At 53.6% G+C, this 20,059-nt stretch overlaps 2 protein-coding genes across 2 annotated transcripts in view; both read left to right on the top strand.

The window, feature by feature from the left end:
• The window catches only part of LOC147646411 (uncharacterized), a 584,263-nt gene that overhangs the window by 288,173 nt on the left and 276,031 nt on the right, over window positions 1–20,059 (top strand). The window lies entirely within an intron of this gene.
• Window positions 15,458–16,390, top strand: LOC147646421 (olfactory receptor 14J1-like). The gene has a single exon (XM_086873456.1). It carries the CDS (start codon window positions 15,458–15,460, stop codon window positions 16,388–16,390), a length of 933 nt encoding a protein of 310 aa, XP_086729582.1.

The following is a 20,059-nucleotide window of genomic DNA, read 5'->3' as shown; positions in this document are numbered from 1 at the left end:
TCACAAGTTGATCCCACTTTTCAATGGTCAAAACTGCTGTCAATTCCCAGTAATGACCGATAATTGGTCAGGAGAAAAGACTCCCATCAGTCCCTAGCAACATCAACTTCCTTAGCTCTCAAAACAACCTTAAAGGTAAAGTCACCCCATAACACCCCCTCAGCTCCAGCCGCTCCCTCCACTCCTGTCCCTGGGCACCAGAGGGAAGAGGTTCCCGCAGCCCCCAGCCAGGGACCCGCTCCCAAGGCTGCTGCCATGGCAACCAGGCCTGGCACCAGCTGGGATGCTCGGTTTCCAAGGGCTGGGCTTCAGGAATGGCATTCCCCAATTTCCTGCTGAAACCTTGCTGTCACTCTCTTCCCTCCCAACTCCTATGGAAAGCACAAAAGGCAAAGATCCTGGGCTGGGATAAGAAGAATTTATTGAGAACAGCAATGACATAAAAAACAAACAGGAACAGAAAAAATTTTGGTAACAGAAGGGATAAACCAAACTATTTACAGGGAAAACTACAACACTACTGGACGGCCTCTTCCCTGCCACATATTTCCTCCTGCCTGGAAAGGACACTCTTCTCCTCTGGTGAGAGAGAGGGAATCCTTTTCCTGCCCCTGGTAATGACCTAAAGGGGATTGAATATAATGACAGGGAAATGGTCAGACTCTCAAGTTCTTTAATCTCACATCATGTCCTTGCCACGGGCAGGAAAAGGTACAGGTGTCTTCCCAGCATGGATCACAGGGAACATGGATCACCAGGTCTCCTCCTAACCTTGGTCCTCCAAGGGGGGATGAGGCTGGAGCTGTGGAGAAAGCTTTTCCTGCACTTGGGGCACTCGCAGGGCTTCCCTTACTGGTGCCTCCGTTGGTGTCTGGTCAAGTTAGATTTGTCTGAGAAGCTCTTCCCACACTGGGTACACTCGTAGGGCCTCTCCCCAGTGTGGATACGTTTATGGGTATTGAGGTGGGAGCTGCAGCTGAAGCTCTTCCCACACTGGGGACACTTGTAGAGCCTCTCCCCAGTGTGGATGCGTCGGTGCCTGATGAGGTTGGAGTTTCGATTGAAGCCCTCCCCACAGTCGGGGCAACGGAAAGGCCTCTCATCCGTGTGAATCCGCTGGTGCAGGAGGAGATTGGAGCTGCTCTGAAACCTCTTCCCACACTCAGGACACTCATAGGGCCTCTCCCCCGTGTGGATGCGCTGGTGGATGATGAGGTGTGAGCTGCAGCTGAAGCCCTTCCCACATTCCCCACACTCGTAGGCCCATTCCCCAGTGTGGATCATCTGGTGGCGGATCAAGCGGTTGCTTCGGCTGAAGCTCTTCCCACACTCCAAGCACTTGTAGCGCTTCTCCCCATCCTGAAGCCGCTCATAGACCTCCAGCTCAGAGCCCCGGCTGGATCTCTGGCCGCCTTCCTGGCACAGGGTGGGTCTTTCCTCCTCAGAGCACCCTGGGATGGGTTTGGAGCCCCTCCTCCTGCAGGATCTCTGAAGATTTTCCTCCCCATTGGATTCCTGTGCCGTGGAGCTGCTCAAAACAGCCTGTTCCATGAGCTTCTGTTGAGGGGATTTGTCCTCCCTGGTCTCCATCCTCAGCTCCTTGTCTGGGGGAGGAAGGACAAGGAGAGGATGGGATTTGCCTCCGTGCCAGAGGGAAGGGGAAGGAGATCCCCCCAGTGCGTCCCCGGCAGGACGGCGTTGGCAGCGGGGTTGTCCTGCAGCCGGGGGCCATGCTGGGCTGGGAGATGGAGCAGGAGAGAGGGGGAAAGGGGCACTGACTTCCTCCTTACCTGCCTGGGTGTCCCATGGCATCTTCCTCTTCCTCACAGCCTGCTTCTCCATCTGGCCAAGGTCTGGGAATGAGAAATCCTGGTTTGGGAGAAAACAAGGAATGAGCACATGGAGTTTGATGGTCCTTCTTACCAAGTCCATCTTTAGAAGTCATTGGGGCATCTGAGGTGTCTTGGTTTGAAAGGAAAGATGTTTGGTAAGGAAGGCAGAAACCTGCACTGAAATGCATAAAAATGTAAACATCCCATCCCCTCCGAATTCTTATAATCTTGAAATCAAAGTGCTCTCAGGTAATGATCTGGGAATAGGAATAATAGATATTTACTAAAGAAAGGAAAATGAAAATGTAGCAGTACAAAAAAAAAAAAAAAAAAACAAACAACAAAAAAACAACCCACCAACAGAGTCAGAATACAACCTTACACCCCGTTGGTCAGGGTGCTGGTAGCAGTCTGATTAAATGGTGGCTGCAGTCCTCCTGGAGTGACTGATGTGGTTCTGTTGAAGCAGTGATTCCATAGAAGATTGTAGCTTACCTCTGAAGTTCCGGTGCTGTAGATGGGTCTGGTCTCTCCTCTGGGATCCATTGGAGAAAGACTGCCTGTGGTGCTCTGATTCCCAGATTATATCCAGTCAGGAATGCTTGGCTCCTCCCCCTGGGTGGAGCATCTCACAATGGGATGATGTCATTTTATCAGTCCTGCACTGAGACTCAATGGCCCATTAACAGAAGATATCTCCCTGGAGGAAGGATGGGTGGTGGAAGAGATAAAGAACACTGCCCCACCTGGTTTTAACAGCTGGCCCATTAACAGAAGATATCCCCCAGTTATGAGGGATGGGTCATGGAGGAGATAAAGAAAACTGCTCCACTAGTTTTTAACAGATGGTGACAGAATACATGCTTTTGGTTACATCTTGCATTGCAACCCAGGACATGGGGTCCATAAAAATTATACACCACTAAAATTTGGCCCTGAAAATGCTTTCCAGAAGTTCCTCATTTCTGTTCTCTCCCTTTTGGTGTTCAGGGTTTCCCCCTGTCCCAGCTTCTGGGGGTCACGCTTGTACTGGTAATCCCCCATCAACTCAGTCCCTGACCTCTTCAGGCTGCTGTGAGTGCCAGGAATTCGAAAAGTTCCCCCCATTTCCATCTCCCCACTTAGGGATGTTTGGGGTTTTTTGGGTCCCATGGTCCCTGCTCCCCTTATTCCCTAGTTGGGGGTGCATAGGGACCAAGGAGACACCCTGTCCCTCTCTATTTAATTGAGGGTCCCACAAATCATGGCGCTCCCCCTCTCTGGGCTCCCCACTTTGGGGTCCTGGGGGACACAGGGCTCTGCTCCTCCAGGCTGCCTCTGCCAGCAGCTGCCACTGGGAACCCTAAATGTCCCCCCAAAGGGCATTTTCTTCTCAGCCTTGGTGTTCTTCATTCTCCAATCATCACCCCCAAAAACCCAACCCAGGAACCACCCAGGATACCTGGGCCGAGCTCCCCCTACCTGGTCACCTGTGTGATAGAGGGGTGTTGATCCCATGGATGGGGTGGCTGTGAATTCAGGGAGTGAATCCCAGTTCGACTGGGATATACTGGGCCTGAGATCATACTGGGATAACAAGCACCTAACTGGGATTACTAGGAGTGTCTGGGACTGGCTATGGGCATGCTGAGGGCAGCTGGGATATACTGGGAGTTTCTGTGACCATACTGGGGATGACTGAAAACACACTGGGAACAATGGGAACCATGCTGGGGACAACTGGGAACAACTGGGAGTGACAGGGTCTACACTGGGTGCAACTCCAGCTGGGCATGACTGGGACCATGCAGGGAGCAGCTGGGATCATCTGGGGAGCGACTGAGACTATACTGGGGCCAACTGGGTGCAACTGGAATCACACTGGGAGGAACAGGAAGCAACTGGATCCATCCTGAGGGTAACTGGCATCCTACTGGGATCACAGTGGGAGCAGTTGGGCCATGCTGGGTAAGACTGGGACCATACTGGCAGCAACTGGGACTGCACTCAGGGTGACTGGGAGTGGCTGGGAGCAACTGGGATCAGGCTGGAAACACCTGAGGAGTGATTGAGAGCAACTGGGATAGACTGGGAGAGACTGAAACCACAGTGCAGGTAAATGGGAACAACTGGAACCACACTGGATAATCCTGGGAGCAGCTGTGCCCATGCTGGGGTCATACTGGGATCCTACTGGAACTAGCTGGGATCATACTGGGGGTGACTGAAAAGGTGCTGGCTGGGACTGGAACCATACTAGAGGTGACTGGGAACAACTGGGCCCATCTTGGGAATGACAGGGAGTCACTCTAGCCATAACTGGAATCATACTGGGAGGGCCTGGGTGTGACTGGAACCATACTGGGGGTGGCTGGGTGCAACAGCTCATACTGGGGGTGACTGAGATTGTAGTGGGAGTGACTGGGATCATTCTGGAAGTGTTTTTCTGTAGATCTTCTGTCCTTCTGTTTTCTATTTCTTCTCCTTCTAATCCTATGTATCTGGAACATTTTTGGATAGATAACATCTTAAGGGTTAACACTTTTTAGGTTAAATGAGCTAAGTTTGCAAAGTTAATGCTATGGTAAGAGTTTTATGTTCAGTTGGATGTTGTATTAAACCCTTTGCCAAAATTTCTTGACTGTCTATATTTTGCCAGTAGAATTTTGTGTCATTTTGACTTCTTAGCTCAGTTGGTCAGAGCATGGTGCCAGTATCACCGAGGTTGTGGGTTCAATCCTTGTGGGGCCATTATCTTAAGAGCTGGACTTGATGGTCCTTGTGGGTCCCTTCCTACCAAGAATATTCTTTGCATCTGTCCATGCTGAGAAAATCTGCTTGGTGTTTCTCCTGTGCACCAAATTCAAGCACAGGAACCTTTGGTTACCACCAGCATTGAAGTGTTCTGGGGTGTTACAGCCCTGCAGGCTCACAGTGGCCTCTTGTTTCCATAAGGCCCCAGAGTGTCCCACTGGTCCCTTGGTTCCATGGGCCCAAGAGTGCCACAACGATCCCCTTGGTTCCACAACTTCCCATGGTGTCACACTGGCCCCTTGGTTCCATAAGGATCTGGAGTGTCACACAGGTTTATGGCATTTGTCCTTGCTGCCCCTCACATCCCACTGCCCCACAAAGAGTCCCAAGCCACCCGTGAGGGACAGGCCCTGCTGGGCCAGGCCTGGGCTCAGGGCTTGGCCTTTCTGCTTCCTCCAACCCAGCCAGGGCTGGCTCAGCATTGCAGTTCCCTGCTCAGAGCCTTTGGCTCCCAGCAATCCTGGCCTCCAGGATCTGTTCTCACCAGTCCCTGGGGAGCCTTTGGCAGTCCCTGCCCTCAGCTGGGCTGATTGAAGCTCCAAGGGACTTGGAGTTTTGCTTCTGACTCCTTGAGCAGCTTCTTCAGCCTGAAGGAGGGACATAGGAGGATCAGGGAAAAGGAAAAAGAACCACAAGGTCAAGCACTCCCTGAATTCACAGGCCCCTGAATTCACAGACCTGTGGGATCATCACCCCCCATCCCAGAAGTGCCCGGGGAGGGGGAGCTCAGCCCAGATATTCTGGGGTGTCCCTGGATTGGGTTTTTTTGGGGGGATGTTTGAAGAATGAAGAACTCCAAAGCTGAGTGAAAATGGGGGAGCTTTTTGGATTCCTGGCACTCCCAGCAGCCTGAAGAGGTCAGGGATCGAGTAGACAGGGGATCCCCAGTACAAGCATGAACCCCAGCAGCTGGAACAGAGAGGAACCCCTGAACACCAAAGGAGGGAGACCAGAGATGGGGAAATCCTGGGAGGCATTTTCAGGGCTAAGTCCTGGTGTTTGGGAGGTTTATATGGACCCCATGTCTTGGGTTGCAATGCAAGTTGTAACCAAAAGTATGTATTCTATCACCATCTGTTAAAACCAGGTAGAGCAGTTTTCTTTATCTCCTCCATGACCCATCCCTCATAACTGGGGGATATCTTCTGTTAATGGGCCATTGAGTCTCAGTGCAGGAATGATAAAATGACATCATCCCATTGTGAGATGCTCCAGCCAGGGGGAGGAGCCAAGCATTCCTGACTGGATATAATCATGGAATAAGAACACCAGAGGCAGTCTTTCTCCACTGGATTCCCAGAGGAGAGACCAGACCCATCTACAGCACCAGAACTTCTGAGGTAAGCTACAATCTTCTATGGGATCATTGCTTCAACAGAACCACATCTGTTTCTCCAGGAGGACTGCAGCCACCATTTAATCAGACTGCTACCAGCACCCTGACCAACGGGGTGTAAGGTCCTGACTCTGTTGGTGCGTTGCTTTTTGTTTTGTTGGGGTTTTTTTGTACTGCTGCATTTTCATTTTCCTTTCTTTAGTAAAGAATTTATATTCCTTTTCCCATATTGTTACCTGAGAGCACTTTGGTTTCAAGATTATAATAATTCGGAGGGGATGGGATGCTTACATTTTTTATCAATTTCAGTGGTGATTTCTGCCTTCCTTAGCAAACTCCTTTCAAACTAAGTCACGTCAGAGGCCCAGGTGACTTCTAGAGATGGGCTTGGTAAGAGGGACCATCAAACTCAATGTGCTCATTCCTTGTTTTCTCTCAAACCAGGAGTTTCCAATCCCAAACCTTGGCTGGATGGAGAAGCAGGCTGTGAGGAAGGGGAAGATCTCCCAGGACACCGAGGCAGGTGAGGAGGAAGTCAGTGCCCCTTTCCCCCTCTCTCCTGCTCCATCTCCCAGCCCAGCCTGGCCCCCGGCTGCAGGACAACCCCGCTGCCAACGCCGTCCTGCCGGGGACGCACTGGGGGGATCTCCTTGCCCTTCCCTCTGGCACGGAGGCAAATCCCATCCTCTCCTTGTCCTTCCTCCCCCAGACAAGGAGCTGAGGATGGAGACCAGGGAGGACAAATCCCCACAGCAGAACCTGGTGGAAGAGGCCATTGTGAGCAGCTCCACAGTGCAGGAATCCAACGGGGAGGAAAATCCCCAGAGATCCCACAGGAGGAGGGGCTCCAAACCCATCCCAGGGTGCTCTGAGGAGGAAAGACCCACCCTGTGCCGGGAAGGCGGCCGGAGATCCAGCCGGGGCTCTGAGCTGGTGGTCCATGAGCAGCTTCAGGATGGGGAGAAGCGCTACAAGTGCTTGGAGTGTGGGAAGAGCTTCAGACAGAGCAACAGCCTGATCCGCCACAGGATGATCCACACTGGGGAATGGGCCTATGAGTGTGGGGAATGTGGGAAGGGCTTCAGCTGGAGGTCCCACCTCATCATTCACCAACGCATCCACACTGGGGAGAGGCCCTACGAGTGTCCTGAGTTTGGGAAGAGATTTCAGACCAGCTCCAATCTCCTCCAGCACCAGCGGATTCACACGGATGAGAGGCCCTTCCGCTGCCTTGACTGTGGGGAGGGCTTCAAGCGAAACTGCGACCTCATCACCCACCGGCGCATCCACACTGGGGAGAGGACCTACAAGTGTCCCCAGTGTGGGAAGAGCTTCACCCAGAGCTCTAACTTGACCCAACACCAACGGAGACACCACTAAGGGAAGCCCTGCAAATGCCCCAAGTGCAGGAAGAGCTTTGTGCACTGCCCCAGCTTCATCCCCCATTGGAGGATCCCCATTGGGAAGAGACGTGGTGATCCATGTTCCCTGCTATCCATGCTGGGAAGACACCTGTACCTTTTTCTGCCCTTGGCAATGTCATGATGTGGGATTAAAGAACGTGAGGGTCTGGCCATGGCCTTTTTGTTATATTCAATCCCATCTCAGGTCATTGCCAGGGGCAGGAAGAGGACTCCTTCTCTCTCACCAGAGTAGAAGGGTGTCCTTTCCTGGCAGGAGGAAATGCATGTCCAGGAAGAAACAGTCGGTGGTGTTTTAGTTTTCCCTGTGAATGGTTTGTCTTATCCTTTTTGTTACCAAAATTTTTTCTGTTCCTGTTTTTGCCTTATCTCGTTGCTGTCCTCAATAAACTGTTCTTATCCCAGCCTGGGATCTTTGCCTTTTGTGCCTTCCATGGGAGGTGGGAGGGAAGAGAGCAGCAGCGCAGTTTCAGCGGGAGCAGGAAATTGGGGAATGCCATTCCTGAAGCCCAGCCCATGGAAACCGAGCATCCCAGCTGGTGCCAGGCCTGGTTGCCATGGCAGCAGCCTTGGGAGCGGGTCCCTGGCTGGGGGCTGCGGGAACCTCTTCCCTCTGGTGCCCAGGGACAGGAGTGGAGGGAGCGGCTGGAGCTGAGGCGGGACGGTTTAGGCTGGATGTGAGGAAAAGGTTTTTCCCGCGAGGCTGCTGGGGCACTGAACAGGCTCCCCAGGGAAGGCTCCCAGCTCCAGGGCTGGCTGAGCTCCAGCAGCGTTTGGCCAGTGCTGCCAGGCCCAGGCTGGGATTGTTGGGGTGCCCTGTGCAGGGCCAGCAGTTGGACTGGAGGATCCCCATGGCTCCCTCCCAACTCAGCCAATTCTGTGGCTCTGTGATCCCATGAGCCTGGGGATGGGACTGCAAATGGTTGCCATGGCAACGGACTCTGGCTCCAGGCCTGAGCTGGTGTCCATGGCAACCACCCCTGGCATGGGGTCTCCATGGAGCTGCCAAGGGACTGACCATAGCAACAGGGGCTGTGATGATTGTCATGGAAATAGAAAATGGCAAGAGCACCTGGTGATAGTTGCCATGGAAACAGATCACTGCTACATGGGGCTGGTGATGGTTGCCTACTACAGATCACATTTGTTACAGGCCCTCAGAGGAGCTCCATGGGGACATTCCAAGAGCCTCCAGGCTGTTCAAGAGCCGGAATGTCACAGGCAGAGACAGGGGCTCCACAGAGACCTCCAAGGGATTTCTGGGGATGCTGAAGAGCCGTGTGGTCACACAGAGTCACAGTAATTCCATGGTGACATCCCAGGGGACCCTGGGCTGCAAAGGTACCACTCTGTCACAGGTACTCCCGGGGGCTCCACGGTGACATCCCAGGAGTCCCCAGGCTGCCAAAGAGCCGGGATGTCACAGACACTCCCAGGGCTTCCTGTCACGGGCACAGTGGGAGCTGCAGGCAAAAGGTTTATTTCTTTATTGGAGAAACCCCTGCTGAGTCATGAGGTGGAGAAATGACACCCAACAGCCACCAGGGATCCTCAAACTCCTCCAGGACACCTAGGCTTTTAAATTCCTTCTAAGAGAGGAGACTGGGAGTGGCAGGATCCAATCCCAGCCCCCAGACTTTGTCAAAGTGTTATAGGTAAAGATTGGACAGGTGGAATTGAAACATAATGCAACTTGTCCCACAGGATTAACAAGGGAATATCATCCATCTTTTCTGATGTCCATTGCCAAAACTGGTACTCTCCCTAAAACATTTCCTGTATCCGAGGCTATCTCCCAGAAAAAAACTGCAAAATCTGGCTGGCCTTGGCCTCTGGTGGTCCCAACACATCTTCCCCTGAAACAGTGGGGATCTGTTCCTTCCTTCCTGGGGAAAGCACCAGCTTTCTTGTCCAAGGACCATTTTTAATTTGGCCTCCCAAATTTCATATATCCAAGGATTGCTCCCAGAAAGAAGCTGCTGAGACAGAGAGGTCGGGTTGGCCCTGTCCTCTGGTGATGTTCTTACACTATGAGAAGATGGTTTTAATTCGGAAACAGCTCGCAGAAATCTCAGAGATCTCCCAAGGTGGGGTTTTGAGGCCTCAGGCACATGACCATTCTATAGGGACAAAGGAGTTCTGTGCTCCATGGGGTGGAGACTGAGGACAGTGGAGGAGAGCCGTGAGAGTATTTAAATAGTGGTTTCAGAGATGGTGAATCCTTCTGACATACACAGACCTGTCAGCAAAGGAAAGGGCCAGCGAGGTGGGGCAGCCGGGGGATGACGACAGCCTGCAGGGACAGAGGCGCAGGGCATGGACACCACAGGGCAGCCTGGGCTGGAGAGGGCACAGGGATGGGCAGCAGCTGCAGAGCCCTGCCTGAGGCAACTTGTGCAGCCCTTTGGCCATGGCTGCTGGCCCTGGGCCTGAGGCCAGCAGGGGACAAGTGACCCTGGCAGCCCTGGGGCCTCATTGCCTCCTTGTCCCTGCCCAGCAGCCTGGCAGGGGCCGCCCCATGGTGCTGCCCTTGGCATTGCACATCCCCACGTGCCAGTGGCCCGGGAAGAGCCCTGAGCAATGAGGGAGGGACAGCATCTGCCTTGCCAGGGGCTGGGGCTCAGCCCTTGGCCCTTGCCATTCCTGAAACACATCCAGCTTTGCTCAGCACCACAGACACCTTTCCCTTGCTTGTCCCCAGCTGCCATCAGGGCCTCCAGTCTTCTGCTCTGCCTGGAACCTGGGGACGCTTTCTCACTCGTGTCTCTCATTTCAACTACAAGAAACTTCAGTGTTTCCATCTGACTTGGAGCTCTTGAGGAGTTTCTGGAGCACACTCTGAGGGACTGAGTGTGATGCCAAGAGCCCCAAAGGCCCGAGAGGGTGATGAAAGTGCTGGTGCTGTGTCTGTGCTGCTGAGCTGGGCTAGGCTCCTGGCCCAGAGGCAGCTCCTGGCAAGGGCAGCGCTGCAGAGAGACAGCTCTGGCCAGGAGCAGCTCCTGAGCACAGCCCAGCAGGGCTGGGGCCCTGCCAGGGCAGCTCAGGGACACAGAGAGCAGGCCCAGACAGAGCTGCCAGGGGCTCAGCACTGGCAGGGGCTGTGGGATGTGCCAGAGGGGGCTGTGTCCCAGCAGCACCTCTGTGGCTGTGTCCTGGAGCCCCAGAGCAGCTGTGATGTCAGAAAGGGGCTGTGTGACAGCTCCGAGTGGGCTGTGTGAGGTCACAGATGGGGCTGTGACATCACAAAGTTTGTTGTGTGAGGTCATTGAGCGGCTACGGTATAATAGAGGAGATCTGTGACATCACAGTGCAGGTTGTGATATTGTAGTGTGGCTGCATGACATCACAGTGTGGGCTGGGTGATATCACTTAGTGGGTTGTGACATCACAGAGAGGACTATGACACTAGAGGTTAGATAGAGAATATCACAGAGAGGGTTGTGACATCACTGAGCAGACTGTGACACCACATGGTGGTGATATGAAATCCTAAAGTGGGCAGTGACGTCATAGAAGAGCCATGTGACATCTCAGGACAGGTTGTATGACATCACAGTGCCAACTGTGACATCACAGAGTGAGCTATGACATCAAATGTGGCTGTGTGATATCACAGGAGGCTATGTGACATCACAAGGTGGTTTTGTGGCATATAGGAAGAGATGTGACATCACAGAATGGTGGTGTGACATCCCAGGGCAGGTTGTGTGACACCACTGAGTGGGCTGTGACATCCCAGGTGGCTGTGTGACATCTCGAGGTCACTGGGGAGGTCACTCTGCCCCAACCTCCTTCACAGTTCCCCCCAGAGAAGTCCAACCCTGCCCTTGCAGCAGCCTGTCTGCACAGAAACACTTCCAGGGCTCTCTGCATTTCCCTTCCCTCACTCTTGCCTCACTCACACACCTCCCAACAACCCACTTGGTGCTTTCAGCTGCAAGGAGTTCAAAGCTTGTCTGTCCTTCAGCAGCTGCTCTAATTCTGCCTTCAGACAACTCTGGGGTTGTGTTTATTGTAGAACTCCCTGTGTGTCTGAAACATTCCCTGTGTGGTTCTGCCTTGGGGAAGGGGAACCTCCTTGGTGGCACCTTGGGCTTGGCACACACTTGAGGAGGGTGTCTGTTTTCCATGGGGAAACTCAGCAGTTTTAGATTGCTAAAATCAAAGAAGGAAAACCCCTCTTTGCCTGAGTGCAGCCAGTTCTGTGAGCAAAGCAGGTCCCAGGGGAGTGAGGAGAGACAGGATGGGGCTGGGGAATGTGGAGCAAGGTTGTCCCCACTGGGTCAGACCTCAAGGCACAGCTTCTCTGACCTGGCCACACCTCCTTAGGAGAGACCCTGGATCAATATCCATCACTGAATGCTGCAATCACCTCTGCTCTAAAGAGAACAGGAAAAAAAAAAGACACCTTTAAAATAGGAATACATATTTCTTAGAAGATCTTTGAACTATTTCTCCATAACTATTGTAGGAAAATTTCCTAAGAACTGCACCAGACCAGAGGGAAATCAAGGCACAGCCATGGTTTGTTAGGATTTGCTTGATCCTAATGAGCCCCATGGTTCATTTGGAGCTGAGCCCTTGAACCTCAGGGCCTGAGAGGAGATCGCACAAACCTTTCCAAGAGTCCAAGTCAGAGGAAACACCCAAAGTTTCTTGAGGCATTAATGGGTCCCACTGAGGTCCATCCCCAACACAGGCTCCTCGTGGACTCCTTGGAGGAGAGAACTGGAGGCCAGGATTGCACAAAAACCTCCCAGAGACTCAGTGTGGGAAGGAAAATCCAAAGTAGCTGAAAAAGCCCTGAGTATCTCAAAGTATTGATGAGCCCCACTGAGTGTCAATGCAAAGCTCCCAAGGGACTCGTTAAAGCAGATAATTGGGGCCAGGATTGCACAAACTTCTCAGAGACTCAGGGTGGGAAAGAAAAAGGAAAGTACCTTAAGAACCTGAAGTACCTTGAAGCCTTAATGAACCCCACTGAGTGTTGTTACTGACAAAGGCTCTCAAGGGACTAATTACAGCAGATAATTGGAGACCAGGATTGCACAAAGCTCTCAAAGACTCCAAGGCAAAAGCCAAAGTCCTTTGAAAAAGCTGCAGTCCCTGGGAGCATGAAGGAGCCCCCAGGGCCATTCCTGAGCAAGGCTCCCCAGGGACTCCTTCCAGCAGATCCCTGAGGCCACTGGCATGTGGGCTAGGGGGGATGCTGAGGGCAGGCCAAGGGGGTGACAGTGGCCAGCCTTGCTGGGGCTGTGCCAGGAGGCCCCAGGGCCTCAGGACAAGGTGTCTCCTCACAGCCCTTGCTGGCACAGCATTGGCTGCTGTGGCCCAGGGCACCAAGCCTTGGCTTCTCTTTGTCCCCAGCTGTCATCAGTGCCTCCAGTTCTCTGCTCTGCCTGCGGCCTGGGGACACTTTCTCAGTCACGTCCCTCAGTGGGACCCATTAAAATGAAAGAAACTTTGGAGTTGGATTCTGACTTGGAGTTCTTGAGAGGTTTCTTCCCCTCCCTGTCAGGGGCTGATGTTCAGGGCCTCAGCACAAAGCCCCAAGAGGCTCATTAAAGTCCTGCTGCTGTGTCTGTGCTGCTGAGCTGGGCCGGGCTCCTGGCACAGAGGCAGCTCCTGGAAACCAAGAAGAGCTTCAAAAGCACATTTCTCTTGCTGAGCAGCTCTTCTGCCAGCCCAGCAGGGCTGGGGCACTGCCTGCAGCCACCCTGGGCACAGCCCAGAGGCACAGAGAGCTTCAATCAGTCAGGGCTGGGAAGGTGCTGAGAAGTGCCTGGGGCAGAATCCCTGCCAGCCCTTGGCACAGGAAGCCTCTGGCTGCAGGACAATGCAGCTGCAGCTCCTGGAGGCATCTTCTAAAGCTGGAACATGCCAGTGCCTACAGACTCTGTGAGTACATTCTCTGCCTGTCCCTTGTGCAGAGCAGCCAGGGGTGCCCAGGGCTGTCCTGCAGAGCAGGGTCCTGCAGCCCAGGGCGCTGTGCTGGGGCAGGGACTCTGCTGCCTGCCAGGGACAGCTCTCAGCCGGCCCGGGGAGCTGCTCCCAGCGCTGGGGAGAAGCTGTGGGGGGAAGGAGCCACCCTGAGCAGGGCAGGGGCTGCTGCTGAGAGGGGCTGTGTGGGGCAGGGCTGCTCCCAGCTCCAGACCTGCCTGGACACAGCTCCAGAGGACACTTCCCAAAAGAAGGTGAGACTGGAATTGCTGTAAAGATCAGGAGCTTTCCTGAGACTGTGTTCAATTTCTTTCTTTAAGCAGGGTGGGAAAGTTGAGATGATGACAAAAAATTTTTGCTTTTTGTACATTTTTAATATATTTTTAGGTCTGTAAATGACTATTATATAATTATAAAATTATAATCCTTAATTAACTCTATTAAACGACTATTATATACTTATATAACTATTATCCTTAATTAGCTCTAATATTATTCTTAACCTTTCTCTTAGATTTTAGAACAATAATCTGATCTTCTAAATACATTTCTGAAATTCTATATAGTCTTATCATCAAAAATAGGAGCTACAAGAAGAGCATTTTGTTTTGTAACCAGAATGTGAGCAGTCATAACAAAAATTGGGGCATAGAAACCCTTGGACCTACTCCAATGGGTTGACTCAGGGGTGTGTAACTGGGGCAGCTGAATCTCCTATTGAATGTTTCTGTTAAATATCCTAATTAATCAATCTTAATGAATTGCTGAAATAAGGGACCGGGTGTGCCTCATCCCTACTGGGACACCTGGAAGTTTCCAATAAAGCTGTTTTTTCTTTACTCTTCTAACACTCTTGCAGAAGGTTATTTTTCTATTTTGATTATAGGCAACAGGGGGATGAGAGAAGCAGAAGAGGAATTGTAATCCCAGAATCACAGAACATTCTGAGTTGAAAGTGACACACCAGGATCAGCAAAGTAATGTTGGAACATTTACAGAGATGCCAGAATTGTAAGTTTGGGTGCTCAGTCTCTCTGCTGGGAGGCTCCTAAACAGCCTAAATGCACTGCTCTGATATTGTCATTGGTATCTGGGGCTCTCAGGGAGGCTCTGGCATCTGCAGCAGCTGAGTCAGGCCCTGCCCTTGGGATTGCTGCCAGGCAGGTGTGTCCATGGGAATGGGGTGTCCCAGCTTCCCTGTGACCTGTGGGGCTGTGGGCAAAGCAGTCCATGGCAAAGGGGAATGAGCTGAGCCCCCTCCCTGAGATCCCATCATGGGCACACCTGGGCATCTCCTTGCTGTGTCCTTCCAAGCTCTGAGCTGCCCTCCTGGCTGCAAATCTGTGCCAGAGCCTCTCAGAGTTCCCTGAATGTCCCACGGGGAAGGGCAGAGATGCCACAGCTGAGGAAATGCTGTTGGCTCTGCCAAGGGAGCCGTGAGTGTCCTTGGCAGAGGGGGGTGCTGAGCCCTTGCCCAGAGACCTTTAGAGAGGGTGAGACATTCAGGGATCCCTCTGCTCTGGGCAGGGTCTAGTTTATGCCAGGGTGACACAGGAGTGTGACTGTGCTCTGATTCCAGCCAAAGGTGCAAACCCAGGGCAGTTGGGAACAAGCCCATCCAGCCCCTCACCTTCCCTAAGCCACAGGGAATCCTTTGCCTCTCACATCTCTCAGTGGGAAACTCTGAGTGCAGCAGAAATGCTGGGGATTTCTGACCTCAGAGAATAGGAATGATCTCTGGGCAGTAAAACAATTCCTAAAACCAACTCCTGCTATACTTTAGAAGTGTGTGTGCAGATGGCAACAAGCCCTTCTGCATTAGGAGTGATTCTTCTGACAAATCCTGAATTTCCAGCCTTGTCCCTCTCCTGCATGGCCACAAACCCAGGGCAGCAGGGCAGGGATGGCTCCTGGAGAGCCCCCAGGCACGGGCCTGGCTGCTCCTGGCACACTCAGACAGCACAGCTGGAGCTCAGTCAGGGACCTGGGTGAAGTTTTCCCAGAGCAGAAACAAGGGTGGGTGAGTCCTAGCGGGATAATCTACAGGGAATGGCCCAAGTTTGGCTCAAAGCAGCCTCTCCTGGCTTGCCACTGTCCTTTGTCCATGAATAGGTCCCCATGTGCAGCCACAGCAAATGTCCAACAGCAGCTCCATCAGCCACTTCCTCCTGCTGGCATTGGCAGACACGCGGCAGCTGCAGCTCCTGCACTTCTGCCTCTTCCTGGGCATCTCCCTGGCTGCCCTCCTGGGCAACGGCCTCATCATCAGCGCCGTAGCCTGCAGCCACCACCTGCACAGCCCCATGTTCTTCTTCCTGCTCAACCTGGCCCTCACTGACCTGGGCTCCATCTGCACCACTGTGCCCAAAGCCATGCACAATTCCCTCTGGGACACCAGGCACATCTCCTACACAGGATGTGTTGCACAGCTCTTTTTCTTTCTGTTCTTCATCTCAGCAGAGCTTTCCCTCCTGACCATCATGTGCTACGACCGCTACGTGTCCATCTGCAAACCCCTGCACTACGGGACCCTCCTGGGCAGCAGAGCTTGTGCCCACATGGCAGCAGCTGCCTGGGCCAGTGGCTTTCTCAATGCTCTCATGCACACAGCCAATACATTTTCCCTGCCCCTCTGCCACGACAATGCCTTGGGCCAGTTCTTCTGTGAAATTCCACAGATCCTCAAGCTCTCCTGCTCCAATTCCTACACTAGAGAACTTGGGCTCATTGCATTCAGTGCCTGTTTAGCACTTGGTTGTTTTGTGTTCATTGTTTTCTCCTATGTGCAGATCTTCAGGGCTGTGCTGAGGATCCCCTCTGAGCAGGGACGGCACAAAGCCTTTTCCACCTGCCTCCCTCACCTGGCTGTGGTCTCCCTGTTCCTCAGTACTGGCACGTTTGCTCACCTGAAGCCCCCCTCCATCTCCTCCCCATCCCTGGATCTGTTGGTGTCAGTTCTGTACTCAGTGGTGCCTCCAGCCCTGAACCCCCTCATCTACAGCCTGAGGAACCAGGAGCTCAAGGCTGTAGTGTGGAGAATGATCACTGGATGGTTTCAGAAACATTAAACTGCTGGAACATTTCTGCAAATCACTTATAATAAAAATCACCTTTGATACTTCCTGTTGGTTTAATTTTGGAGGTTTTCTGTGTTTTCCTTTTTTAATCCTGTCCACAATGAAATGTCATTGTTTGTGCCATTTCTCATTTTGTTTCTCTCCATCTTCCCTGTGGCCAAAGACTGTGTCAATGAGGAGCTGTGCTCTTGGTGGCTTTCAATGAACGAAAGGATCTCCCAGCAAAGTTTTCTCCAGAGATGCCCCTTTTGTTCCTTTCTCTGGAGCTGCAGCAGCAGTGTCTGTGTGCAGAGCTGGGGCAGATCAGTGCTGGCACAGCAGCTGTGCCCAGGAGCAGCAGCACTTGGTGTTGCCAGTGCTGCTCCCGTGCCACTGCCCCGCTGCCCTCCTGGCCCTGGTGTTGCTGCAGGGCCTGAGTGCTCTCGGGGCCGGGCACAGCCCTGGGGGTGGCAGTGCCGGGGCTGCAGCAGGGACAGGCCATGGGCACTGCTGGGGCAGCGCTGACGCCTCAGGGCAGGGCCTGGGGGCTCCAGGCTCCTTGCCCAGGCTCTCTCAAGAACACGGCCAGGCCAAAGCTCAGCACAGAAAACCCCCGTGAGCAGCCCCAGGCTGGCCGTGGGCAGGCTGGGGGCAAACAGCATGGCTGGGGCTCTGCAAGGTCCCTGGGGGAGACGGGAAGGAGCAGCAGAGCAGGGGCTGATCCATCCCCACTGCGCTGGACACCCCAGGGCAGCGTCCCAGAGCGTCCTCATGGAGCTGCCAACAACATCCCCCCTGTGCAGCCCTGGCCTCTCCCCCAGCTCAGAGAGGTGCCGCATCCTTGCAGGCACATGTCATGAATAAAATCTCTCAAGAAATCCACCCCAGATCAAATACTGTGTTTAGTTAGGTACAGTTAATGTTCTTATCCCATTTGTGAACCTTGTACCCCTTGTTTGCTCTGATGGTTATTAGTAATGTTAATTACTTACCACTTTTTGAAGTGTTTTAAAGGTTCTTATGAGACATTCCTGTACCCTTTCCCTTACTTCCCTGCTACCTTGTAACAGAGCTGCTCCCATGGGGGCTAAATCCAACTAACAAAAGCAACCCATTAGAAAGGTGTGCCACAGAATGAGGCAACTCCCATGGTCCCTGTGCCACACTAGAACAAAGAAACTCCCAGGAAGCTGTGTAACCCAGTAATATGCAAACTAAGGCATGCAGGACACCAAACCAATGAGCTAACAGAAGAATAAAAGGACAAGGAAACATATTAGAGCAAGCTATGATGCAAGATCATCTCCCAGCATCACCTAAACCTGCTTAGAAACCATCTTCCGGCATCACCATGACCTAAAGAGGACTGGAAAGGACTGACAACCCTAGACAGCAAACCAGGACAACAGGTCCCTGGCTACTCTCATGAGGATGGAAGCCCCAGCTCTGCAGTGTGTGCTGCAAAGCTGAATTGTGTCTCCTCCTTGGAGCTGACAGCGTGGGAACAGCTGTGATGCAAGCAATCCCTTGGGCCCCCCCCACCCCAAGAGCTGAATCCTAATAAAGGCATCAAACAGGAGTCTTGTCTCCTGGCCAATTTCTTTCAATTACCATGTGCCACACAGGCCGTGGCCGAGGGGGCCTGGACCCACCCGGAGCTCCTCCCGGAGCCCAGCGGACTCCAGCTCAGCGGGGGCCGGCAGCGGGGCACGGCCTAGGCTCGGCAAGGTGTGAGCAGCCGTGGTCCGGCCCAGCCTCAGCCGGGGTCCCGCAGCCTCCCGTCCCCACCCGGTCACTGCTGGGGCCAGCCCGGCCCCGCCAGGCCGAGCCTGTGCGATTCAGCCCTTCTGGGACACAGGGCCAGAAAGACTTCAGCCCTGAAGCAGCAGGCTTTGAGTTCAAGCCTTGGGAAGCACTTGCCAAAGGCTTGATGGCAATTCATACGTTCATCAAGTCACCCCACTGAAAGTTATGTTTCTAGAATCTTCCTGTATCTCTCCCCTAATTGGTTGCAATTTGTCGCAGTATTTTGCATCTTTCTAACCCCAGTCTGTGTCTGGACCCATGCCCTCAGACTGCGCCCTCACACCTCCCCTAGATATTGTTGTGTCTGCCCCTAGGCCTGGTCTTTGCACTTTGCTCCTGTGCTGCGCAGGCTTTATGGGCCTCATCCCTACTTGATTTTCCTGTTCCAGTTGGTTTTGGGGACTCCAGCGAACCAGCTCCTTTAATTTCCTCCTCGGTTGCCCGGGTGTCAGGGGACCCTGAAGCTTTAAGGATTGTTGTGGCCACTGTCAGCACGACTGCAAGGGCCGCAGTGCAGCGGGGCCCGGCCCGACCGGCAGCCGGGTACCTCCTCAAAGGTGGAAGCAAGAGAGAGATTTCCCTGGCTTGCCTGTCTGCAAAATGTCAATATCACAGAGGTGGATCCAGCTTTTTAAATGCTTTAATAGGTAGTCAGTTCCCACAGCTAGCCAGCTCTTGGATTTTGCTTGGCACAGGGGCAGCTCTCGCTTAGCAGCTCCTCTCAGGAAAATCATTTCCATGGGGGGCTTCTTCCCTGCTCACCAAATAGCAATTCATGCAAAAGCAGCACAAACTGTTCTTCCTGTCCTCCTATCTTTGCCAGAGAGTGCCTTTCAAAGGGATAATAATTGGGAGCGAGGGGGTTTACATTTTCCATTGCAAAGGAGCCTCCTGCCTCCCTTAGCAGGCCCCTGTCTTTCAAACGAAGACACACACGGTCTCCTTTTGCACCTTCACTTGGCCCCAGCCACTCCTGATCATTTGAAGGAGCGGCTCAGAAGAAGGGGCTGCAATCCCCCAAGGCCTGGGCTGCTCCAGGCCGCTCCTGGTGCCTTGGGCTGTTGAAGGGGTGCCAGGGTGGCCTTTGTGACACAGGCACGGGGTGCCGGGTTGGCCTTTGTGACACAGGCACGGGGTGCCGGGGTGGCCTTTGTGACACAGGCACGGGGTGCCGGGGTGGCCTTTGTGACACAGGCACGGGGTGCTGGGGTGGCCTTTGTGACACAGGCACGGGGTGCCGGGGTGGCCTTTGTGACACAGGCACGGGGTGCTGGGGTGGCCTTTGTGACACAGGCACGGGGTGCCGGGGTGGCCTTTGTGACACAGGCACGGGGTGCCGGGGGCCGTGGTGACGCAGGACCTTGCGGTGCCCAAAGTCCATTGTGACATGGCAGAGCCCCGCCCCGGCTGGGGGTATATAAAGGGCTTGTGGGGCCTGGGTCAGTCCCAAGACAGTGGCTGTGTCCAGGTACCTGTGTGCGCCAGAGGACTGCAGGCACGGAGGAGGAGAAGGCGAAGCCCAAGTCCCAGCCCCACAGGCCCTGGCCTGGCTCACAGAGAGCCCAGGCCTTGAGGGAGCAGCAGGAGGAGGCTGAGAGGGCGAGCAGAGGGAGGAGAGGAGCCGTGGAGTCCTGCGCTGAGGAAGAGCCAGAGCTCTGCCGAGGAGAAATGAACAAGTTCCAGCAAGGGACTCCAGGGGAAGCCTGCACTGAGCCACAGCTGTCCCCAGGAGAAGCCCAGAGCTGCCAGGAGCTCTCTGAGTGGGATGAAGGCCTTGAGCAAGAGCTGGTCCAAGTATGGGGGAGCTACTGGCATTTCTGGGACTGGGATGAGGGCAGGGAGCAAGAGCCCTCCCCAGTTGTCTCCGAGTGGGAC

Source organism: Cyanistes caeruleus, unplaced genomic scaffold (assembly GCF_971803275.1).
Source record: "Cyanistes caeruleus unplaced genomic scaffold, bCyaCae1.hap1.1 HAP1_SCAFFOLD_99, whole genome shotgun sequence".
Taxonomy (NCBI): domain Eukaryota; kingdom Metazoa; phylum Chordata; class Aves; order Passeriformes; family Paridae; genus Cyanistes; species Cyanistes caeruleus.
The sequence above is the reverse complement of the archived record's forward strand: the minus strand, read 5'-3'. Positions and strand labels throughout refer to the sequence as shown.